The sequence below is a fragment of the Acinonyx jubatus genome, chromosome D2 (genome assembly GCF_027475565.1).
Source record: "Acinonyx jubatus isolate Ajub_Pintada_27869175 chromosome D2, VMU_Ajub_asm_v1.0, whole genome shotgun sequence".
In the NCBI taxonomy this organism is placed as follows: domain Eukaryota; kingdom Metazoa; phylum Chordata; class Mammalia; order Carnivora; family Felidae; genus Acinonyx; species Acinonyx jubatus.
Window position 1 is genome coordinate 71,643,702 of NC_069393.1, and position 26,231 is coordinate 71,669,932.

Here is a 26,231-nt window from a genome sequence, read left to right on the forward strand (position 1 = left end):
CTGAATCTCTAAGTACCAAGAATTAAGGAAAATTTATGGGATAAAGTGCTCAAACTGAGGAGAACCTATCCTGTGGCCCAAATGTCTCCATGAAGCTTGGGAGACGGGCCTAACTGATGGAGACAGCTTCTAGAACTGGGAGTTGAGCCTCTAATAATCGGGCACTTGATTTCCTGAGCTGCCTGCTTCCCCACACAGAGAGGAATGGGCCAGTTGTTACTTTTTTTTTAAATTGATTGATTGATTGATTGAGAGAGAGAGATTGAAAGGGAGACTATCCCGGGTAGGTACCACACTCAGCTCAGAGCCTGACGTGGGGCCTGATCTCACAAACCGTGAGGTCATGACCTGAGCCAAAATCAAGAGTCAGACGTTTAACTGACTGAGCCACCCAGGTGCCCTGCCAGTTGTTACTTCTAAACTAGTTAGTTAATAGCTACTGTCCTAGGTCCCCCAAATGCCCCGAGCCCCCAAGTCCCTCCTTCAGAATTCCCGATCTCCCAACAACCCAGCAACCGAAGGGGGATCTCCTGGCATGGCATGTCCCCCACCCCTATGCCTCCAGCCAGCGTCCACTCTGGTCAGTTTCCAAGGCAAACAAGTTGTTAAATATTCTGAATATCTCTCTGCCCACGTGTATAAAAGGAAGTGCTGTCTACTCCACAAAAGTGTTGAGTGCGCCAGGTCATCTCTAAGATCAAGGTAAATGGATGTTAATTTCTGCTTGGGAGAAACCTAAGGGTTTCCTGAGTTGGAAGGACCTCCCCCACCCAGGCTGGAGGAACCCTGTCTCTCCAATGCGGAGGACCCGGGGCCAGGGAGAGTTTAGCTTACCCCAGTGGTATGCAACTTCATCTTGAACTTCTCCAGGTACAGCCACTGCTTGGCCTCGTTGGGATCCAGGTCATGGTAAAAGTCCCTGGCGGCATATCCAAAGCTGTGGAATTTCCTCTCGGGAGTCAACAAGATGGTGGTCGGGGTCTTCTGGTTGGACACCCCAGGGTCGCCTCCTTCCCATCGCCTGACACCAAGGAAAGGCAGAGGTTATGGGACCTTCTTTCATAAGCCCAGTTCGGACAGCAGTGATTCGAGCACCTACACGTGCATGATTCTTATAGATGTGGGTGCTCATAATAGCTGCTACAGATGCTCTCTGGTTCAGCTGGCTGAGCAGTGATCACTGATACGACTCTGCTTAGAAAGCAATACAAAAGGGGCAAGCACCAGGTTCTTGCTGAATAATAAGGTCTGCTTTGACCTTCCACTCAGTGTTTACTGAGGATCTACTCTGTGCAGGTGCCAGTGACGAGGAGACGAAACATCTCTCTGCCTTCCAACAACTCACAACCTAGTAGGCTATGTCTTTTGGGGGGAGATAAGGGGTCTGTTTTTTTTTTAATTTGCAAGCACCCAAAGCAAATGTATAGCTGGTTTGTGTCCTCTCTAAAACAAGGTAGGGTATAAACAAATACATAAATACCAGGCTTATCGCATGGAAACAAGGGGCCCAGGGAAATGCCCTGGGGGTCAGAGAAGGCAGAGGTGCCAGGTGGTGGGGCAGGGGAAGAATGCAGGGCTCAGGAGAGACTCAAAGGACTGACAGAGAGCTAGATCTTGAAGGACGGAAGGGCACTGCAGGCTGCTCAGAGGTGGGTGAACACAGGACATTTACCGGGATGCAAGCGACCGTGTGGGGTAGAGAAGGAGTATGTAAATGGGAAGTGTGAGAAACGAGATTGGGAAGGTGTTTGGAAGCAGGTGGAAGAGACCCCTGGGGAGAGAGAGACTTAACCAGTGAGTAACAGGGAGCCACTAAAGGTTTTAGGGCAGGGGTATGGCAGAATCCGAGTTGGGACTGAACAGAGCAAACTGAACCAGACAGGAAGCCAGGAGGCTGAGGAGGCTCAGGCCTGTTCTGGGAGCAGAGACAATGGGGCTCCAACCAGAGTAGAGGAAAGCGGTGGAGGAGGAGGGGCCGTCCCAAGTGAGAGCCCGGCTAAATGGCAGCAGAGGTGAGCAGGCGCTCACCTCCCAGATGTTCCAACTTCAGAGCCTAGAGGAGAAAGCGCCCTTCCCAGAAACCGGGAGCCCTGACCAAGGAAAGTGGGAAACTCCAGGTGAGCCCGCTGGCGTTGAACTCCCAGGACGGGGTTGAAGATGTAAGCCTGGTGTTCACAGGAGAGACCCAGGAGGAAACAGACTTGGGTGCCTCCATACCAGGGTCACAGCCACCGTGACAAGGTGGCAGGAGAGCCCTGATGGGAGCAGTGAGGTGGGAAGGGACTATGTCCCGCAAGTCTGTGTGCTGAAGAGGTGCCAGAAGAGGCGAGAGGTGAGGACAGACAGACAGGCAGAGGCCGTGGGATTACATCCTGGAACTGATGGGAGGGTAAGGGAGTGGGGAAGGGGGTCAGTGGAGCCCCAGAGAAGCTTCCTTCCTTCCCTCAGATAGAAAGAAGGAGAATACGAAGAAGAGTAGAGAAAGCAGGTGACTCGAAGCTTCTCCCTCCTGCTCTGGGGCCACGGCAGAGAAGCCACGGCTGCCACGGTGGCCAGGAGGCTCTCTTCTGGACCAGGTCCCGGCTCTGCAGCTGGCTCCCATCCTGCCACTAGCCACATGACCACTACGAGGAGCATCTGGTGGTGACACAGAATAGGAGGGGAAGCATGCCTCTCCCCCCCCCCCCCCCCCGCCTGCCAGGAAGGTGGCAGAGCACCTGGCTGAGCTCACACCTGCTCCTGACACGGCACCGTGAAGCTTTGGTGGCACCATCACCGTCCAGGTGGAGAGTCGACCTAGATTTGCCATGCAGATGGGCCCAGAACCGTCCCTGGCAAGTGCCCCAGTCAAGCTCCATCAAGATGCAGGCTTCTACCCAGGGAGACGTCCCCGTGGTGACCCCACTGAGACACAGGGATGATCATCACCCAGGCGGACACTGGGCACCTGAGCCAGGGTGACATTCCAACGTTTCAACGAATGGACTTCCTGTTACCATTAACACTGCCATTTTCAGTAGGCAAGGAACCTCCTGAGTTTTTCCCCTTCCAATTTTTATTCCTCCCTTCCTATTAACATACACAAAATTAAGCTTTCTCAGTCATGATTTTGTCAGTCTGTATCATGGTTATGTTAACCTGTTCTGACTGAAGTAAAATTCAGGTAGAACCTCTCCAAAATCTTCTCTACAAGAACTGAGATAATGTCTCTAGAGAACCTGAACGCTGCAGCTACTGGGTGAGAATTCCTCCCAAGCAATTGCAATGTGTTTTCTGCTCTTGGTTTTTTTTTTTTTTTTTCTTTCCAATTTTCATTACAAGGCTATCCCTTTGAAACAACATTTCTTAAAACAACTATGTAGAAGCTAATAAACACTGGTTCTAGCTTTTCCTAGCATGCTCTTGTCTCTTCGGGGTTTCCCTCTCTGGGGATGACAGAGCAGACCCCACGGCAGGTGTCTGGCTAACCAGAGGCAGAATCCTGCTGACGACTGGACACAGAGGGCTATGCTGTCATCAGGCTTCTCTACTAGAACCGGCTTTTCATTATTTCCTGATGACAGGACACCCCCGGGTCTCTGCAGCCTCTTAGGATATCTAAACCAAGATTGGGGCAGGGGTCACTTTTGCTTCATGACTTATGTTTTAAGCAGCACGCTATAAAAACGCGTAAGCTCTTACTCCAGGAGCGATAACGAAATTCCACAATTACCAGCTAAAGGAGTTGTTGCAAAGCCAATCACAATGCATCTTGAGAGCCATCCTTGGGTTTGGAAAATCAGAGTGATCGACTCCTGGCTCCCAAAGCTTTGAGGGGCCACAGACTCTGTAGGAGGGCCATGCGCCAGACCGGAGGAGCCAGTGTAGGTGCTGGGATCGACCAGAATCCTCGCAGACAATTGGTCACGCGTGCGGATGGGGTGGACGAGAGGGCGTGCCAGGCTGCTGTGTGCCTGGTGGGGCGGGGGTGGAGGGAGGGGTGTCCTGAGCACAGAGTGTGTCCCAAGAGACCCTGGGCAACTTCAGGGTCACCCTTCAGGTCCACGTGGCTGAAATCCACCCCTCTGTTTTTTCTTAGGCATGGTGCTTTCTACTTCTGGTCACCGTCATGTAAGAACTAGCACCTTGCCTCCTTACATTTCAGTCCGTGCTAAGCCCTTGACGGGAAATCTCATTTCATTTGTGCACACTCGGTGAGGCAGACAGTCAGTATCCCCATTTCACAGATGAGGAAATTGAGGGTTAGAAGGCCCAGCGCTTGTGTAAGCTCACACAGTATGTGGCCGAGCTGATGCCTGGACCTCCTCCATCACAGATACCCTGAGCCAGCACCTCTTGCCCGAGCTGCATGCTGGAATAACCTGGGCCAGATTTCAAACGCGCTGTCCAGGCCCTTCCTCAGACCAACTGAGTCAGAATTAAGTCAACGCTTTTACAGACCAGGAACCTGGAGCCCAGAGATAAGAGCGGTTTACCCAAAGGGGCACAGGGGTTTGGGGCTGAGCTGGGCCACAATCCAGGACCCGCCTCCTAAGTGCCACTCACCTGCTCCTTAAACTAACTCCCTTCCCCTCCCCCAGGTCCGCCCCCAAGTGTCCACAGGTGCACTGACCGGTGCCTGCACTTGGCCCTCCCCACCCATACCACAGCACTCACCTCATCACGTGGATACATTCTGGCTCCTTGGTGAAGCTATAGGCATAGCCACTGGACGTGGTTCCAAAGTCAACGGCCACCACCACGAGAAATGTCTGCTGTTCCGAGACATTCGGGTCAGCGTCATTCTGCAGATACACCAAGTTAAGGTGTGGGGGTGGGGAGTGGCGGTGGCCCAGCCTGGCTTTCAGGAGGATACGCCGGGGTTGGGGGGGGGGGTGTGTTGTGCCCAGTTGTGCCCCCCACTACAGACAGAATTCTGGCTCAAGTGTGCCACACGGTGAGCCTTATGGAGAAGGCAGGCCAGCCTCAGCCCCCCACCCAGGTAGTTCAGGGAGGAATGGAGCTGTCCCTGAGTGGAGGGCCAAGCTGACAGGGTGAGGTCACTCGCCTAGAGCTTGCCCCCACCCCCTTTATCAACTGCTTATGACCATGACAAATTATGGAAGTTTCGCCATCCAGTCTGGAAGCCCAGGGGTTCCTTGACTGACACAATCTTCCCCTCACTGCCCTCCCCGAGTTCCTGTGCAGACCTCCAGACACTGCCCGCCCAGAATATTCTCTGCCAGCTGTGGTCTGGGCACACCCAGGCGAGCACTCCATCTGCTCAGATGTGTTGTGAGCGGGAATAAGGCTTTGCATGCCAGGGCCCCTCACCATGTGATCCTGGCAAGTCCTAGCCCCTTGGGGACCAGAGACGTTCCTCAACATTAAGCAAGCGGGTCAGGCCACTCCAGCTTTCCAAACCATTTTTTTTTTTTTTTGAGCATGTAGACTTTTTTATATGTCCACAGAGCTCCACATTAGAAATCAATACATTTGGGGTTTGAAGTGTATTGTTTAGAGCAGGGGGTGAGATCTCTGCCCCTCTGGCCTCTCCCCACTGACCCCCATCCCCACATACCCCAAGGTGACCCTGAGCTCTTATAGGAGCCCTCAGGGTGCAGAGTTTGCAAACCTGCCATATGAGGGCCCAGCCATAGGTGGCCAGCTTCCCGGGTCCCCCGGGACCGAGGGAGTTCCAGGACGCTGAATAAGGTAAAACGCAGATGGTTCCAGGAAAACCAGGACAGGCTGGTACCCAGGAAGCTACCCCTCCCCTGGTTACTTTTGTCTGGTCGGCTACGTGTGGGCCCCTTGAAGAGCTGCCTCACAATATCCATCTTTTCAGTGAGGGGTCAGGTGGGAGCAAATGCCCAGTCTCCAGCCCCCTCGCTATTCAGGTCTTCTCTCTGGGGCCGGCTGTGCGAGAAGCAAGCCCAGCCACACGCGTGTGGACACAGCAGTGAACTGTAGCAACTGCATTTCACTGGAGCACCGGCCAGATGCGGCTGCTCCGTTCCAGAAGGATGCCTCACCACCTCTGGGCCCTCGATCTTTAAAGGGTTGCTCCCACCCTGCCTGGTACCCACCCAGGCCAAGAGCTCCAGAAGCACCAGTCACACTATAGAAAGCCTTTCCAGGCCCAGGGTGGGGAAGGGGCTGGGTGGGCTCCCGAGGCTGGTACCAGGACAATGTAATCTCCACCCATGAATGTGAGGGGCTGCCCAGCAGCCTGTCTCGTGAGGGCACATCCAGAAACCAAAGATAATCAGCACATATCCCCACACATACATACGCATTTCTTACCACAATATGGGAAGGGGACAATGGCGTTATTCCCGTGTCCCCCAGACTCCGGGCCGGAGATGAATATGCAGACGTGGGGGCTGTTTCTGAAAGGAAAGACAAATGTGCTTAGAAGTGGCACGGGCTGACCCAGGGGGCAGAAGCGAGCTGCCTGGCTTTGCTGCTACAGATGCTACTGCCCCCCAGAAAGCCAGCTAACGTCGTAGGCCAGGCTGAACCCGGCCATGAACGTAGAGTGTCTGTTCTGGCACCCCCTCGTATGTGGTATTTAAAACTTGGCCAGACTGGGGCACCTGGGTGGCGCAGTCGGTTGAGCGTCCGACTTCAGCCAGGTCACGATCTCGCGGTCCGTGAGTTCGAGCCCCGCGTCAGGCTCTGGGCTGATGGCTCGGAGCCTGGAGCCTGTTTCCGATTCTGTGTCTCCCTCTCTCTCTGCCCCTCCCCCGTTCATGCTCTGTCTCTCTCTGTCCCAAAAAATAAATAAACGTTGAAAACTTGGCCAGATGAAACGTTCCTCTTCTCCCAGTGGCCACCAGGCCTCTCGCTGCGTGCCACCCCCAACCCCCACTTAGCAGAGATGCTGCCCAATCCCCACGTGGCCTCAGCTCCAGGCTTGCGCCCTCTAAAGAACTGGTTCTTAAGCCAGGCACCATGACAGGCCAAACCTGCAGCCACCTGTGCAAACTTCTGTGTGCCATGTTTTTTGAAAGAGTATCCACAACCCTCAGGTTCCCTACCCAACCCCACAGACCAACAAGCCCCCTTATAGGAACATAGGACAGGACTGCAGCTTCCGGAAGGAACTTCCTTGCTTGGTGGACACGTCCCCTCCTCCCTCCCTCCAGCATGAGGCCGCATCACAACATGGGGAACTCATCTCTCTTCGGCGATACTGAAGGTCTTTGACATTCAATAAGAAAAACCACAGGGGCGCCCAGGTGGCTCAGTCGGTTAAGCAGCCGACTTCGGCTCAGGTCATGATCTCAAGGTTCATGAGTTTGAGCCCCGCGTGGGGCTCTGTGCTGACAGCTCAGAGCCTGGAGCCTGTTTCAGCTTCTGTGTCTCCCTCTCTCTCTGCCCCTCGCCTGCTCACGCTCTGTCTCTCAAAAATGAATAAACATTAACAAATTAAAAAAGAAAAAAGAAAAACCACAGCAGAATGACAGGTGGATCAGCATACCTAGACCCTGCACGTGGGTGGGGCCCTATAAGGTCAAACCAGAGAAGAGCCCAGAGCAAAGCAGACGAACGTCATTTTGTTGATTGCCCTGCTCCTCTCGCAATTATTCCGATACTGACGTCTGTCCTGACACCTTGCGAGAGCCCAGTGGCTCTCCCCCAGGAATGAGCACCCAGGGAGAAGTCACACTGTCCCCGCTGGAAGCCCCACACTGCTCTCTCCCTGCCCGCCACCGAGGACCCACAGGGCCAGCAGCGGAGCAGGGACGGTAGGCTCCCACCCTGGTGACAACGGCCGACCCTGAGCACCTTCCAATACCAGGTGTTATCTGGGGTGCTCTGCGAATACTCCCCATCTAGCAGCACACAGCCTGATACCCGGCAGGAAAAAAAAATGGGTACTTGGCTAACAATACTTGTGGTCAAGGAAACCCAGAGGGTGTGAGGTGTCTGACAGAGCCTAGATGTTTCTACGGGAGGACAGGCGTGGTTCCATCTGCTTCTGCTGCCAAGTCACTTGGGTTAATCCCACACACTCACTGATTTTTGGTTTTTTTTCCTGCTTGGTGAGAGCTCAAATAGCATCACTACAGCAGGTGCCAAATGGGCTGAGGGAATGAAACAAATCATGCAAGAGTGAATGTGAGGCTTCAGATCTGCACAGCCACCTCCGCTCGCTGCAGGCATACGGTCCCCCTCCTCCTGAGGAGTCTCCAATTCCAACCCCTGGGAGACACGTGCAGAAGCCAGTAAGGACAGAGGCCGAAAGAGCTGGTAGGTGAAAGGGCTTCACCAGCCATTTCTCCAAAGAAGACAAATGGTCAAGAAGCGCGTGAGAAGATGTTTCGCATCACCGGTTCGTGGAGACACGCAAATCCAAACCACCATGCGCTAACTGCTTCACGCCCACCAAGATGGCTGCGATAAAAAAAAGAAAAAAAAGAAAGGAATAACAAATGTTGGCAAGAAACTGGGGCCCTTGTAGCTACCTGGGAGTGCAAAATGGTACAGCTGCTCCGGAAAACAGCATAGCGGATCCTCAAAAAGTCAAATATAGGAATTACCGTATGACACAGCAATCCTACTCCTGGGTGCCTACCCCAAAGATCTGAAAACAGGGGTTCAAGCTGGTATGTGCATGTTCACTGCGATGTTATTCACAGTCACCAGAAAGTGGAAATAAGCCAAGTACCCGTGAACAGATGAGAACAAAATGTGACATGGCCATGCCATGAAATATTATGCGGCTGTAAAAAGGAATGAAATTCTTGTACACGTTGTAACATGGATGGACCAAGAAAACACTGCGCCGAGTAAAATACGCTGGACGCAAGAGGACAAATATTGTGTAATTCTACTTGCATGAAATATCTAGAGCAGGCAAGTTCATAGAGACAAACAGTAGATCGGAAGTTACCAGGGGTTGGCGGTGGGGGGGAGGAAGGAATGGGGAGTGCAGAGTTTCCATTTTGAGTGATGAGCAAGGTTTGAAAATAGTGGCGATGGTGGTTGCACAACACTGTGGATGCAATTAATTCCCTTGATGGGTACGCTTAAGAAATGTTAAAATGGCAAATTTTATGTTCTAGATACTTTATCACAATAAACATGTTCTCATTAAAAAAAAAAAAAAAACGCAACTTGCTCATCTTAGAAAGCAATTTCTGATTCCTGTTAGCACCCATGGGTTGGTGCTCTTGAAAAGAGAAGGGAGACATAAGCCAGGCTCCTGGCCCAGCCTGCGAAAGTCCACCTGCTTTGCTAATCTCCCGGCCAAGGGCACCCCCTTCCATAAAACAGGGGGGAATCCTGCCTCTGCGCCAGGGAGCCCAGCCAGATGGGCCTTCCCGCCTGTCGGCGAGAAGTCTGCCCTGCCCATGGCCCCTTGGGCAGCCTACAGAGATGCCATCCAGCACTGGGAGCCACCTTCTCTCCACCTGCTACCTGCAAAGCCCGCGGCCATGTGTCCACATTTGCACAGAAGGTCTTAGAAGATACCAAATGTCTAATTGCCCAGTAAATCTGGTGTTGGCAATTAGCAAACAAGCTATTATCTACAGACAAACCATCCACCCCGCTGTCTGCTTGGTTCTAATTATCCCATCACTCAGCTCTTCCCAGCGCATGTCCCACTGACTTGCAAAAGAGCATGTGTTGGGCCACACGTTGAACACATGCCTTGGGCCCCCAGAGGACTCCAGGATACGTGAGGACAAGACACAAGGATTTTTTTGGTTCTCCGTGTCCCTCCCCCACCCAATTCCTTGCAGGTTACTCAGCCGGGCCTCAGGGCAATTGAATTTCATGGACTTTCTCCATCAGAAATGAAATCGCAGCTGTACCATGTGATGATGTAAAACTGATTTGCATAGAAGGCATGGAGAAGTAACATTTTTATAGATGCATCCATATCATGCACGCCCACATCTATAGCTTTGCACAACCCAAACCAAAGATTAGTCACCAGTTAAGGTGTACCAATCCAGCACAGGAGTACACAAAGCCCGCAGTGACATTACTGTCTTATTTTTTAGGATGTCCAAGTGGTGCTCAAAAATTCGTGGGGAAAAGAATATGGAAAAGCCTACTGCAGGTCCTGAGGGGTATGGGGAATTTCCAGCGTGTTAATGATCTTAACCAAGCTGGAAAGCTCTTGTTCAATGGGTAAGTAATTAGGAATAAACAGAATGGAGTCAATGGAATATTATTTTTTTTTAATTTTTTTATTATATTTCTTGATCTTTGAGAGGCAGAGAAAGACAGAGCATGAGTGGGGGAGGGGCAGAGAGAGGGGGGGACACAGAATCTGAAGCAGGCTCCAGGCTCCGAGCTGTCAGGACAGAGCCCGACGCGGGGCTTGAACTCGCGAGCCATGAGATCATGACCTGAGACGAAGTCGGATGCACAACCGACTGAGCCACCCAGGTGCCCCAATGGAATATTATTGATCTATGGGTATGTGACAGATCTGAGATAAAAGTTGATATATGGAATATCTATATGCACAAGGCACCTGCTGAGCGTCCTGGCTACTGCTTATACATAGGCCATAATCCACAGCAGGAAACGCCAACCATCACTAATTATGGACCTGTCTATGCTTCTCCATAAAACCACAACAATAACACCTGCCCCGTGAATATGCCCACCTACATAATAGTCCAGCGGTACACACAGAAGTCCTTGAGCCCATCGGGAACAGAAAAGCAAGGCAGAGCTAAATGGAGATTTTCAGAGTGCAGCCTTGGGGGACAGAAAGGAAGCTGATGGAAACAGAATTGACACCCATCTGTGGAGGCAGGGAGAAGAAACTGGCAAACCAGAGATTAAAGAAGAATACTCCACCAGGAAGTGTCATCAAGGGCAGAGCTGAGGGACCTGAGACATTAAAGACACACTCCACCGTTGCAGCTACATTAAATAGACACTCGCAGTATCTTCCACTCCAAGCACTAAGTCACCCTGAAATGCGGTAACACAGAGGGAGCTGATGACTTCACATCACAGAATCAGCGAAACACTGAATACTGCAAGAATGCAGACAATCAGCCACAGACCTATGGTAAGCTGAGGGCGAAGAGACCCTGAAGCTTTCCAGCAGAGCAAGAGAAATTGCCGGGTTTCCTTTGCTATTAGTTTCAAACAATTTAATGTCACTTCTGTCTTGTGTATTTGCTATGCAATTTTGTTTTTTAGTTTGTGTGAATACAAAAATAAGTTGATAAGGGTGTTTCTAGGTTCACTCAACCTGGGACTCATCTCCCAACACATTCTTCAACCAAGTCACTTTTAAGATAATGTTTTTGGCAAAGAGGTATAGACAAAGAAATGAAAATATCTTTGCAGCAAAGTAGAGGCTATAAATAAGTAAAAGTATGGCTCAACCCACAAGTCTCCTGCCACAGGGATTTTCCTAGAACCCCAAACCAGACAGTGGAAGAGAAACTAATCGAATTTACTAGGTTAATACGAATCACTTGCCTTAAGGGTGTGAGAATTAAGTCACAGATTTCATCGGGGTTCCTCCTATAGAATGCCAGACATGTAAAATTCAGACACATTTTTATTTGCTCCTGGCTCCAATGGCTTTAATCAAAGCAGATGTTCTTAAAATAAAAAATAGTCTGGATAAGAAAATGTCAAAGCCAGCCATAACTCATGAACTTGCTTGTCGTTTTTCCCTGCTGGAGACATTAGTCAGCAAATGGCCGTGAGCAGAATTGTAGACTTTCTGAGATACATAAAATCAATGCTGCTCCATAAATACAACATTAAAAAAAAAAAAAAAAGACAGAACCCTAGGGCTGACTTTATTCTATAAGGCTGTAGGCTCATATGTGAAATGACAGGTGGTCTCAACAATGGTGACTCCCCAGCTTTTCCAAATAGACCTTCTTTCTAGTTTTCAGATTCATATATCTATCAAATGAATGTCAATTTCAAGAGGATTTTTAAGGTCTAGTCCTTCCAATTTACAAAATGCAATAAATATTTTCATTTCCTTCCCCTCCTAGCTGTGAGATAACAGGTATTTGCTGACAATTGCCTAAAACCAGGCTATTTGTAAAAAGCTCTCCCTTTCTCTCTCTCCTTATATGCCTTCCCTGCACTGTCATCTTTGAAAATTGATCAGCTCAAGGTCATGGGTAGGTGACGGGAAAAAATCTTTTAAGAAGGAAAATTAAAAAAAATTTATTACCCTATAACAGGCTCCATGGCTAGCTGAACTAATGCATTATTACTGTAAGCTGAATTTCCATTTCAGTAAATAATTTATGGGGTTTCTTTTTTAATCACCATGGTTGATGTCCAGAGTAAATGGAAATTTTATTGGCATGAACTGGGAGACCCTCCTGGCTACAAAGAACACTGAGTGTAAAACAGCTGCTCTCCAAACACTAAATAATAATTATGGAAATGAGTATTTACAGTGGCAGAAACCACAACACCGGGCACAGCCGAGAGAAGCAGGCTACACCAGGCCCATCCTGACACTGGGCACATCCTCCAATTATCTACCCCTTGGGATGGTTTAGGAGATGAGGTGCCCCAATGAGAGAGAACTGGAGGAACTGGATTTCCCCAGAGGCAGTGAGCCCCCCAAGTCCCTGCGACCCCAGACCATGAGCAGGATGGTTCACATGCACATATGCATCTAGGTCACCACCGGGGGAGGTGAGGAAATGGTTCCTAGACCAACAGGTCTTCCTATTAACTTTCATGAATTATATCCAGCAACCTCACAGCCCTGACCCCTGGAACCTGACATTTGGAGGGGCTCCATCAGATCACCCCCTACATGGTATTAAGATATTTCTGCTCACCTGGCTTCAGTTCCACAGACCTTGGGTTCATCTGAGCAGGGCCATGTTTCAATTCATCTCTGATTCTGCAGTTCTTTACATGTCACAGGCACTCAATATGTTGAGTAGGTGGATAGATGGATGGGTAGATGGGTAGATGGCTGGGTGGGTGGGTGGATGGATGGATGGATGGATGGATGGATGGAGAAATGGGTGGGTGGATGGCTAGACAGATGAACGGTTGGGTGGATGGATGGATATATGGAGGTATAAAAGGATGGGTAGTTAGATGGATAGATGGATGGGTGGATGGAAGGGTATGTTTATACCCATGGATGGATGTTTATATGTATGCCCATAAGTGGACTCAGTTACTATCCACAGATTTGGAGGGGTACAGAGGTCTTTTCCAACTGAGGCATTAACCCCCCCTCCCCAAGTCATAATATTAATAATACATGTGTTGAGTTACTTCCAACAATGTGGAATCAGCTCTCAAAGCACCCGGACCTGCCTCTCTCCTCAGATGTTCCCTTTGGCCATTGGAACCACCATAGTTTCCAGATAGGTTTCCTAGACTCCTGCCTCCTGTCTTACTGCATTCCCAAGCTGAGTCATTCCTGTGAGAGATTCTTAGCATCTTTCACATTCCCTTCCTCCTCTGCAACCACAACCTTGGTCCAGATCCTGCTGACACTCACCAGGGCTCCCGCCCAGCATCTCTCAGACTCCCTGCTCCAGGTCTGCCCCTTCAAAGTCATGCTCCCCTACAGGCAGAGCCATCCGGTCAAACTGAGGTCTGCCCATAGAACTCCACCACTGTCAGGTTCTTCGATTCCCAGACTCCACAAGATGGAAGTCTAGCACACTGCCAGCACCGGGCCCTTGGAAGTCTACCCCACCTCCCTCTGTGGCCTCTCCTCCTTCCATCGCCCCACCCCCTTCCCAGCCATATCAAACCTTGTCACAGAGCCTGGATTATCTGTGCTTGGTCCTGCCTCCATACTGTGCCCAGAGGACACCCTACTTCTGCAGTATCCTCCAAAAGTCAGCCCCCTCTGTTTGAGGGAGGAGAGTCTTCCTAGCGTTCTCAGCCAGGAGGAGAAAGGAACTTGTTCATCGGAACCTGGGGACCAACTGACAAAACCCGGACTGCTACGGGACAAGTGTCAGGTTTCTCCAAGAAGCGAATTACAAGGCAAACATACAGGAAAAGAGGGGAAACCTATAGATCAGAGAATCTCAGACTCGTGCATCAGAATCACCAAGCATGCTTGTCAAACAGATGGCCGGCCCGACCCCCGCCCCAAAGTTTCCACTCTGACAGGTCTGGGACAGCTGAGAACTTGCATTTCTAATGAGTTGCACATCAACCTGATCAGCCCCAGAGACTGACTCCCATAGCTTAAAAGATGCTTAAGAGACATAGTAACTCCAGACACTGCAATGCGTGAACCTTTATTGGATCATGATTCAAACGAACAACAACAAAAAAGAGCAAGTAGAGGGAACAGACACATCACCAGCTCGGGCTGCGGGGCCAAGGGGCATGTCTCCTCAGAACCAAGACAGCTTAGGAACAGGAACAGCAAAGCCAGAGTTGGCTCTGTTGTTCACAGGAGAGCATTTGTAAGGGACACGAACGACTCCCGAGGGCGATACAGAATACGCGTAAGCGGGCGGCTGGAGAATGCAGAGGCATGTACATTCACCTCCTTCTGGACACACCTTCTCCCTCCGTGAAGTGGGGCTCCTCAGGGCCTCTATCACTACGTTTCGATAAACAAAGGACATAATTCAGGAGAAACCCTCTGAAATAACAGCCCCCACTTGCCATCTGCTGAATTCCTTAATGGGGTCATACGTGCGCGTACAGTTTCGACTCTAGGCTCTTGTATGAGTTTGTTCAAACTCACATTATTCATTGGAAATTATTAGAAATGAACAGACCCAGAAACCTATCAGGAAAGCCATCACGTTACTCACGGGATGTGAATTTCATGCCAAGCTAAGAGCTTTATAGGTGTAGCTCATGAAACCCTGCTGTGCGAGTGGGGGCTGTGAGGCACTGTCATTATTCCCATTCCGTGGATGAGAAAAGTAAGGCCCAGAACGCTAAGGAGCCCACACTGTCAGGATGCCACGCAGCTTGACAGAGCTCTCCAGCTCTTACCCTGCCTGCCTGCACTACGCCCGATGTCAGGTCTCCGACAGGTGTCACTGCTCACGACAGGTGAAGCTACAAGGCAGATGTTAACATAAATCCCCATTTCACCGGTGAGCAGACAGTGAGGGGGAGGTCAGGAGGTCACGATCACAGGGCACTTCCGAGCCCTAGCTGGCGAGCTCTGCCTCCAGGCTCAGAAGACTGTGGGGCTCATGCTTCCTTGGGCTCTGAGGCCCGACAGTGCTCTCCATTTTTGAAAGCCGTTATTCTTCCAATCCAAACATCACGGCATGGGAGGAGCTGCTGACAATGCGGAAGTTAAACGTACAAGCTCAGGGTCAGGAAAGCTTGAGTTCAAATCCTAGTATGGCCACTCCCAAATGCACGATGTTGGGTGAGCTACTTAATTTCTCAAGAGCCTCAGTTTTCTCTCCTGGAAACTGGGGGGTGGGGGGTTCATGATGATGGCGATATATTTTATAGGGTCGCTACAAGGACGAAATGAAATAATCCCCATAAGCCCCGGTGCATGGCAAGCATTCAATAAATTATAGATGTCATTTATTATCACTACCATCATCATCATCATCATCAAATAGGTCCAATTGCTGTTGAGTAATGGGCCATGTGCCTCCACCAGGGGACAGGCGAGCGCCCACATACGCAACTCACAAAGTCAGCGAACACTTTTGCTTCCAGTGGTGTCTCTCCAGGCTTGTTAATCAAGGATAAAAAGACCCACCGGACAGACGCTCGGCACATGGAAGCTTCAGGAAACCTCTTAGTGATGGGAAACAGTGCTGGTGCTGCCACGGGTGAGAGAATGTCTGGCCCCGGCTTCATTGCTCAGCCCATCTGCTCCCCCCAGGGGCACTTTCAGAAGGATGGGGGAGAATCTGGGAAGCCACATGCCCCACTCCCATCAGGGAATTCAATGCGAGTTTTCCTGTTCTCCACGATGAAGCACATTTCAAAACTGAACAGGTAAATGAAGAAGCTCTCCCACCCCAAGGAAAAGATTCCACATGCCTGGGCCCCCAGAAGACCCCGGATTAGACTTCCCCAAGTTCTATCATGAACAGCCTTGGGACAGTTCACTCTGCAGAGGCCACAGCACAGGGGTGCCGACTGCACCAAAGGGAAGGACAGAGGCAGTGCCATTCTGGCCCGTTGGTCTCACACCGAGTGGAAAATCTCCCCTCCTAAGCATTCACCATCTGTGCCTGGGGAGGGGGAAGGGAGGGGGGAGACCGGGAGGTGAGGATGGAGGGAGACAGACAGCTGGCTCTCCCCCCCCCCACCCTTCAGCTGAACCTTTGTCCATCTTCAGGCAGGAAGGGCTGCCCTTAGCGCATGTGCGCCCCCAGATGGGGAACCTGAGCACAAACTTCCCATGCTCTGCCAGTGCCCTGAGAGCTGAGGCTTATGCTCGTACATTACAGACCCCTCTGAAGAGCGCCTTAATAGAAGAGACAGTTTGCACACTGCACAAAGGAACCTGCCTTGGGGGAGGGATGTCTCCCAAGCAGGGCTGCACCCATCCGTAGGTAGGGGTGCCATGTTCTTACCACAAAGGTGCCATCCCAAGCCATGAAATGAAGGGCTTTTTCCAATTTTCACACCCAGAGCAGATCTTTTACTAATTCATCTCAAAGTACTATAAAAGTACTTAATAGTCAAACAAGAAAGGAAATACCTCATAAGGTACTGAGCTCCCCATCACGAGAGGGGTTCAAGCTAAGGTCAAGAACCACTTACTAGCAGAAGAATAACAAAGGGTCAAAAAACTGGGAGCGCGTAGGAATAGACTGTATAGATTCACGCATGCCCTCACTATCCATCAGGAGCTAAAAAGCTGTGTTGCAGTGTGGTTAAGTACAGGGTGGGGACTGGTCTAAATCCCAGCTCGGTTACTTACTGGTCTTGGTGGATCCAGCTGTGTCCACCCAAAATCCATTTCTCTCTTCTTAACTAACCCCCAATTCTACATGACTAGCCAGGGGGTGGAGGAAGGGGGACCTTTCCCCAGCCCCAGGGTCGATCCTGAGTAATCTAAATCAATCATGGCAAACCTCTTCCCCTTGCCAATGACAGAAGTAGAAATGGGTTTGTGACCCATAGTTTTGGCTCATGGAGCACGAAGGAAAGTCAGCTGGGGGGGCCTCTGGGAAAAAAAAATTCTTACTCTAAAGACAGTGCCCAGGAGAAGAGTCATGGGCATGCAGAAACAAAAAACCAACACCTGTGGGTACCATCTTGCCACCACCACCAAAATAACCCCCATCCGTTCTTGAGGGGGTCCATGCACTGCCAAAGCTCCTGCCTTGGAGCTTGCTGGACTTCCGGACTTTCCATTCTGAGTCATAATTAATTTCCTTTTTTCTGGACACAAGATAAAGGCAGGTCTTTCATGCCTTGCAGCTAAAAACCGATGCATAGCTGTGCAACCTTAAACAAGTTACTAACCTCCTCCGTGGCTTGGTTTTCCCTCTGTATTAAATAGGATAATAATAACCCTTACCTCTCAGGATTAATGAGGATTAAATGGGAATAATGCAGGCAAAGGTTTTAACAAATGTAACTATTTTATTTATACAGTGTCTCATTTTATCACCACAAACAACCCAGTGAGGTAGAAAACAGGTTGTTGTTAGCCCCATTTAACGGCCGAGGAAACCATGGCACAGAGAGGTTAAGCATCTTCCTGAAAGCACACAGCAGTAAGTGCCTGTCTCCAATGCCCGAGATCCTTCCCTCCATGACATTCCAGCCTCGATGAGGTTCCAGGACTCTGTGATTGGCCAGAGTCTGTGCCCTGGGCAGCTAGGGGCACGGCACCGCGAACACTGAGAGCCGTGGAGGGAGTAGAAATGAGGGGGGACTGCAAATGGGCATGAGTTTCTTTTCGGGGCAATGAAAACACTCTGGGATTTGACAGAGGTGACAGTTGCACAACCGTGGGGATATACTAACAGCCACTGAACTGTATACTTTAAAATGGTGAACTTTATGACAGGTTCATTTTTGTATGATGTGAATCTCAAAAAAAAAATCAAAGAGCTGGTGGAAAGCACTCTGTAAGGAAAATTGTCCCCTGTCCTGCCTGTACTCAGGAGCGCAGCCTTCCTCCCCGGAAGCAGACATCAGTCACTCCCACCCACCCTGGCCGCCGCTCCCTCCCACCCTCCCTCCGACCCTGGGCAGCCGCCAACCTCTCTGCCTGGCAGTTTCCAGCAATTCTCTCGGAACTTGTCCAGTGGCAAAGCTGGCTGCCAGTCTCAGACTCTCCGAGCAGGCCGGGGCCAACAGCTGGCTCTGGCCTGTCCCCAGGCACCCTGAGCTCTGGCAACATGTGAACAGAGGCACAGAGCAGGGACGGTACCCCAGTCACCAGCTGTATTTTCACTTTTCCCCTAGATGCTCTGTAGCTGCCGGCTGGCCAGAGCTGAATGCCAAGCTCCTTCCTGACGGAGGGCTGCAGACACAGGACCTGGCAGTGCTTCCCCCCACAGACCGGCAGTTTCAAGGCATTCTGGAATAAATGCCTGAAGATGCCCAATACTCTGCAGCCGTAACCAGCCCTCTGCAGGAGTCACTGCCCCATCTTGTCGGGAGGGCAAGCTGCATCAGCATTAGAACATTCTTCTGTGTAATGACTTGTATGTACCACTGCCACTGAGCCAGGGTCCTGGGGCTGGCAGGTGTTCAGAAGCCTGCCTGAGAAATGGCTGCTTCCAGAAGATAAAGAAAAAGAGAAGGCAAATGCCACAAGGGGCTCCAAAGAGCACCTGGGGAGGCCAAGTATGGACCATCCACTGCGGCCTGGACGGGGGCTTCCAAGGGGATGACACATGGGAGGGAGCATCCCTGGATGCTGGACACCCTCAGGAACCAAATACCCTCTCAGCACGGGTGGCCCTGGCATCTGGACACAGAACATTCCTCACACGGTGGACAAACACTGCCATGTTAGCAGGCAGGAGAGAAAATCCTTTCAGAGACTTTTAAAGACTTTTTAAGTTTCGAATCCCTCATTCTTACTTTTTTTTTTTTAATACAAAACCTTCAATGACGGATTGACATTCTTACAAAGAAAGAATTAGTGAACTGGGTTAAGATATTGATTAACTTGAGACTTTGCAAAGCTAAGCATGCATGGCAAAATTTCAACAGAAATTACTCATGCAAGGATTTAAAATAGAGTACCTACTTCCAGGGTGGTAAAGGCAGGAAAAAAACAAAGAAAGAAAACCAATGAATAATTCCCCAAGGACCAGATGTGCTCAAAATCTTTTCCCAAGGAATAGAGAGGCCACGTAAAGGTACTTTCCGGGGAATGAGGTTTACTTCCTCAGGCTACTCCACAGAGCAGGGGGAAAGCCCCAAGCCACAGGACCCAAGGTGTCTCCCAAAGCGTCTCACGGCCCACCTAACACCAAGCAGCTTTGATGAGGTGGGCGGAGCCTTAATATACTACATAAAGTACTTTATAGAATACATGAATATACGACATGAATCCCCAGGAAACAATGCACGTTCTGTGTTTAGGGGCCACAGTGAGGCCATACAGATGGTCCTAGCTGCCCACACACCCTGGGGCATGCATGTTGTATGAGCACGAGTGGGCTTGAGGGCACTCGGCCTCCAGGACCCCTGGTCTAGCCGCTGCAGTGCCTGGGAGGCAAGAACCAAGGTCCAGGGAATAGGAATGGGACTTTGCACGCGTTCACACACACACACACACACACACACACACACACACACACACACACCCCACCAACCACAGATGACCAACTGCCCAAGCTGGGGCTTAGGAAGGACTTCCAGGGCATCCATAAGCCCAGGTGGTCTGTCTGTGGCTTTTTATTACTGTTGTCCCACAGGCCTGTCCCTCCCAGGATGCAGGCCTGCCTGCTTCATTAAGCCCAACCCTGTGCATGGGCAGTCTCTCTGACTGCATTGTTATCTTTAACAGCTCCTTCTGGAACTCAATTAATCAACAGCCATCTCCTCTGCAGAGCAGAATGCTCCAGACACAGAGTGACCAGCCTGACTCCCCACAGGCACACCCCCACTGAGCCAGCCGGGAATGTCTGAAAGCAGGGCCTCTGGGGGGTGCCACCTGCCCTCTGGGGGGTGACCTCCCCAGGAGGAGGAGCCCACAGGAATGCCTCAAACTGGGAAAAGTGGGAACCGGTGAGAGGGACACCTGCACAGGTCTGTTCTCCTCGCCCTCATCTCCCTGCCTCTCTCTCTCCACAGACGTAGTCCAGAAGGTCTTGATGATGTGGACCCAACTCTGAGGGCATTCTGGGTTAGCGAACAAGAAGACTTCCAGAAGCTAAATACGCAGTGGGGAATTTCTACCCAAGCTGAACACATCCCTGTCCTGGGACCCAGAAGTGAGTGCACATACGAGCCCACGACAAGATCTGTTCCAGAATGTTCACAGTAGTATTTTTCATCATCGCCCAAAACTGGAAACAATCCAGACGTCCATCAGTAGGAGAATGGCTGAACCAAGTGTGGGATAGACGTACGATGAAACTACTCCACAGCGCAATCACTTCAGCATTACCTGGGAAGTTCATCAACTAGGGCCCACGTGAAACAGTCCCCTTCCCCCCTCAAGGCCTGTGTGTGCGTGCCCATGCCGTCCTCTGCCCCATCCCCATCGGGCTGCCATTGATCTTGTCTAGGGGACATCCATCATATGGGTATTTAATTCATGAGACTCCAACTACAAGTTATCAGGCCAAAACAGGGTGAATGATTTCAATTTAAAAATTGTAATTAATAAAACTGTAAAATTCCATTTTTCACTCTTTATTAGACACCGTGGTAAAGTGCCACACGGGGATTGGGGTAGGCGAGGCAGCCCCAAGGTGGTGATGCTTGACTGGCATCTTCAAGGTCAAGTTTGCTGAGTGCACAAGATAGGGAGAGAATACCAGGCAAAGGGAACAGCGTGAGCAAAGGCAGAGAGGTGTGGAGGGCTTCCCAGAGGGCCCTGCCCTCTGCCTCCAGGCTGTTCCCCTGGATCAAGTCTATCCACCAATTTCATCAGGTTTACTCCAAGCCTCAAGCACCGACTGTGGCTCTCTATTGCCCTACATATCAGATCTAGCTTGTTAACCCATCAGATGCCTCCATCAGCCCCTCCCCACTGCTGCACAATCATTACTGTCCCCATAACCCCCTGCACCAGCTGGACTGTTGTTGGACATCTGGGAAGCCATCTGCCATCCTGCAGGCCTGGCTCACGCACCCGTCTGCAGGGAGAAAAGGCCCCGCTGCCCTTGCCCCACTCTGCCCCTGCTGTCCTTGCCACGGGAAGAGCTGACTCTCATGGCTGCTCTCCAACCAGGCACAGCCGTGGGCTACTCTTCTGGGGTTGGGGATGGGATCCAACACCTGACGTTGGCCGGGCCTGGGAACACACCTGGTTCCACCTTCACCAGCTCTGCCACAGACACAGCTGTCCGGGGCCTCAGTTTCCACGGCTGCAAAGCGGGTAATGACTATTCCCCCCTCATAGGGCTGTGTGAAGACTATAAGGGAAGACCTAGAAAAAAGTTCCAGCACTGAGCTGGAGACAGAGCAGGTGCTCAAGAAGCACAGGCTTGCCTGCTGTTTCAAGACCCAGAACACACACGTGCTGGCTGAGGTTTTCCACCTGAATCTCCACCTGAGGGCCACTAAGCCCCTTCCCGTGTCCACAGCATCACGTATGCACCCCAGAAATCACTGCGGGCCAGCAGGGTGACCGTCAGCCTCTCCTCCCCGAGGCTGGCCAGGCTAACTCATGCTGTGTGTCCAGCCCCAGAATTTCCACCCAAGCTGAACGCATCCCTGCCCTGGGACCCAGCAAATCCGTGACGAGGATTCTACTCAAGAGAAGTGAGTGAGGATATGTGCCCACAAAAAGATCTGTTCCAGAATGTTCACAGCAGTTTTATTTTCCATAATCTTCAAAAACTGGAAACAATGCAAACATCCATCAACGGGAGGATGGGTGAACCAAGTGTGGTGCAGCCATACAATGAGAGTACTCAGCAATAAAAAGGGAACAAAGTATCAATACACCCAACAATGTGAATGAACCTCAAAAGCACGACTTTGGATAAAAAACCCTGGACATGAAGGAGGATTCCATTCACATGAAGTTCAAGAACAAGTACATCTAAAGTGAGGGGCGCCTGGGTGGCTCAGTCAGTTGAGCGTCTGACTTCGGCTCGGGTCATGATCTCACAGTTGATGGGTTCAAGCCCGCATCGGGCTCTATGCTGACAGCTCAGAGCCTGGAGCCTGCTTCGGATTCTGTCTGTCTGTCTGTCTCTCTCTCTCTCTCTCTCTCTCTCTCTCTCTCTCCCCCTCTCTCTCTCTCTACCCTTCCCCCCTCACGCTCTGTCTCTCTCTCCAAAATAAATAAACATTTAAAAAAAATTTTTTTAAGTACACCTAAAGTGAAAGATGTCAGAACAATGGTTCCTCACCGGGTGGGTAGAGACTGCCTGAGACAAGGCACAAGGGAATGTTCTAGAGGTATGAAAATATCCTGTATCCTGCCTGGTGGGGTGGTTACACAGTGTCTCACCTTCCTATGGCTGCTGTGATAAATCTTTATTAACCTAGTGACCGAAAACCTGAGAGTTTTCTATGGTTTATTCACATTGTGAATGGTTCATTTTCTATGGTTCATTCACATTGTTGGGTTTATTGTTGGGTGTGTGTTTTCTATGGCTGCTGTAATACATCTTTATTAACCTAGTGACCGAAAACCAGAGAGTTCTGGAGGTCTCAAGTCTGAAACGGGTCTCACTGGGCTAAAATCAAGGTCCTGGAGGCTCCAGAAAAAAAGCCATCTCCTTGCCTTTGCCAGCCTCTCAAGGACATCTGCATTCCTTGGCTTGTGTCCCCTTCCTCCGTCTTCAAAGCCCGGAGCAAAGCATCTTCCAATCTGTCTCTGACCCTCCAGCCTCCCTCTTTCACTTTTAAGGACCCTTGGGATTACACTGGGCCCACCCAGATAATCCAGGATAACCTCCTCTCCTCGGGACCCTGGATTGAATCACACCTGCCCCGCAAGGTAACATGCGGTAAGTGTTGCGGGAAAGCGGGACACGCACATCCCTGGAGGGCACCCTTCAGCCTCCACACACATGGTGCACATGCATGTAAAGCTGTGCACTTAGCAGTCCAAAGCTTCATGGTATTGCCGATTACACCACCAATCACAACACTAAGGAGCAAACAAGGACGGCTCCAGGTGTCCTGTCCCAAGAACGACTTTGCAGGTACCCCTTCCCTTAATCCCACACCACCCTGCACCGGTGCCCGGCTTTACAGGAACTGAGGCGTGGCTGAGAGCAAACCTCTCTTGCAGCTGGCAGGAGACAAAGCTAATTGGAACCCGAGTCTGAGGACTCCAGAGCCCTGCTCCTTGAGGTCACCAAAGACCCCTGCTATGGGGGTCAGGAAGGCGGCACAAAGGAGAAAGGGTTTCCTTCCAGGCCCGCTTTTACTGCGATGTGGGTACAAGAATTTCCCCTAACTCTGCTCTGGGACCAGGGGGGATGAGAAAAGAAAAGTCAAAGCAGAGTCGTGGAGCGATAGACGCTACAAACCGGGAATCCCCCATCCAGAGGGGCAAAGACCGGACTTTTATGTGGAATCTCTCATTCCTTTCAATCAAAGGCCAGGCATTGAAACGGACGAGCAAACGTTTGTCCACAGGCCCCCAGCCTGCCACTGGCACAGCCCAGACCGCCCCTCCCCTGCTCCTCCAGGCCGCCAGCAAGCAGCAGCCTCACCCCTGCAGGGCCTGTGGCACTTGTGCTGAACCTTCTGGAAGGAAGCCAAGGGGCTCCTGGGAGAAGGGACCCGTGGGCCCATGGGGAAGACCACAGAGGCAGCTGTAATGAGGGTTCCTGACACCAGTGTGGCTTCCAGATGGGACAGGGGCCCTGCCCCCCAGTGAGCCTCTTCCCCTGCCCCCCGCCCAGGCACCTGCAAAGGAGAAGGGGCCAGGCCTATGTCCACCTGGGGGCCCCTGACCCCACACCAATATCTGGGTCCCGGGTCACCTTTATCCAGAATCTAGTCTAGCTATGTGGGGCCAGTCGCGGCTAAGAGCGCCTCGGCCAAGCGAGTCAGGACTCTAGGAGGAGAGAGTGAGGGTTACCGTCCAGCACCTCGCCATGCCTGCACGGAGCCCACACGGGGGGCTGCCCGGCTCATCCTGCTGCCAGGTGTTTGCTGCACAAGGAAGCAAAGCATCTTGGGGGTGGGGGCGAGGGATGTGAGGAAGCATGACAGAAATGATCCAGAACAAACATTTTTGAAGAACCCACACTTTGGGCTCAGAAACCAGCAGGCCCACCAGTCTCTCCCTCCCACTCCTTAACCAAGGACCATAAACTTTAGAGACTCTGTGTCTTTGTTCATAAAGGGAGGACACTACCCACTGCCTCACGGTACTAGGTTCCATGAAGGCCCATCGACCAGCTTTGTCTTGCTATGCCTGGCAGTTCTGGAAGTCTGAGCACCAAGGGGGTTAATGGGGCTGACTCTGGACGTGGTTTCCTCTTTTCTTCCCTTGGATTACATTTTCCTTTTTTTTTTCTTTGTTTTTTTTAACGTTTATTTATTTTTGAGACAGAGAGAGACAGAGCATGAACAGGGAGGGGCAGAGAGAGAGGGAGGCACAGAATCAGAAGCAGGCTCCAGGCTCTGAGCTGTCAGCACAGAGCCCGACGTGGGGCTCGAACTCACAGACCGTGAGATCATGACCCGAGCCGAAGTCGGACGCTTAACCCACTGAGCCACCCAGGCGCCCCCTTGGATTACATTTTCCTTGATGGACATGTGATGATCTTGTCACGAGAAACAAAGTTACCTTTCGCTCACTCAGTACCTGCCCAGGACAGCAGCTGGGGACAGAGGAGAGGGTTGGGCGGGGTGGGGTGAGCAGAGTGTGGGGCTGGCTTGCAGGCATCACTTCTTGCACCCCCGCCCCGGGGTGCCCCTGCCTGCTCCTCTCTTTCCTACACCAGAACCCCAACCTCCACCAGCTCCCCGTGATCACCGGGCTCCCACCTCCGGTGGGGGGGCCAGCTCTCCCCCTGGCAAATCTCTCCAGCAGCCCCATGGGGTAGGCTTTATTTCTCAGCTCCATCCCAGAGAGTTGGAAACAGAAGCTCAGGGACATTTCCAAGGCTGCCCAAGGCCTCCGCAGAGCTGAGACTGGAACCCGGACCTAAACTCACCCTGCAGTTCTACACGGACCCCCAGACAGAAGCGCAGGGACCTGGCCTGGAATGGGGGTCTTGAACTGCCTTGGCCTTGGCCTCCTCCAGGCCTGGGAGTAGAGCTACACTTAATGGGAGTCACCTCTGGCTTCAATACTCAACACCGCCCAATGTCCCCAAATGTGCCCTGCCTGAAGTGGGCCATCCTGGTGCTGAGGCAGGAATACTGCAGGGTCGGGGGGGAAGGGGGGTCTCTGTTTGGCTCCCAGGCCTCACCCTGGGCTCTGGTGATCTGGCTCTACCGCTGGGCTCCGACCTTTCCAACCAGCACGGCCCGAGGCTTTAATCATTTACATCTGGTCGGAGTCCCGGTGTTCAGTTGCCAAATCTGAGCACAAGCCTGGAGCTGGCAGTGTCCAGGAGATGACCACATGCCCCCCTGTGGGTTCTGAGCCCTGAGGCTTTGGGGGAAGCGGGCAGGGAGGGTCACCTTGAGTTCTAAGCACAGTCACAGATGGAAACCAATTTGCAAATTCTGAGAGGGAAACCGGTTGTAAGCTGGGGCTGGGGAGCAGCGTGAGGGAGGAGCTCTTCGGGCAGAAGGAGGTGAAGGTCTGGGGACGGGAAATCCCAGACTGCTCCTCAATGAGGCACAGGATGAGCAGGGGGCCATCCCTCTGCCGCCGTCATCGTATTTCGGGCTTCTGTGTTTGCTTTGGAGTTTATTGCAATCTCATTGCTGTTTTGCATTAGAAACTGTCCCTGCCCTCCAACCCCCACAGTAAGATTTTCAAGGAGCAATTTTAACAGGACCCCAGCTGCATTCTTCAGCGCGTCTGTATTCTCACGAGGCCTTACTCTACAGGAAGACATGTCCATTACATAACTCAGTGAGGAAGTCTGTGTTGCCATATGAATATGCATTCAATGCACGAGGTATAGATACAAATAACAAGTGGGCCACAGTGCATTCCTACGGCTCCACGATAAATCCCATCCTGCTGGCTTCTCTTCCTTCCAAAGTAGCCCAGGCTCCGTCCCCCAGCA

The 26,231-nt window shown here is 51.4% G+C and overlaps 1 protein-coding gene across 3 annotated transcripts in view; it reads right to left on the minus strand.

Moving 5' to 3' along the window:
• The window catches only part of HSPA12A (heat shock protein family A (Hsp70) member 12A), a 165,566-nt gene that overhangs the window by 29,084 nt on the left and 110,251 nt on the right, over positions 1-26,231 (minus strand). For all 3 annotated transcript variants that reach the window (XM_053207360.1, XM_053207359.1, XM_027063205.2), the window contains 3 exons: positions 6,286-6,371; positions 4,657-4,784; positions 835-1,021 (listed from right to left, as the gene is read on the minus strand). In XM_053207360.1, the coding sequence (XP_053063335.1) occupies positions 835-1,021; positions 4,657-4,784; positions 6,286-6,371 (401 nt within the window). The remainder of the gene's footprint in view (positions 1-834; positions 1,022-4,656; positions 4,785-6,285; positions 6,372-26,231) is intronic.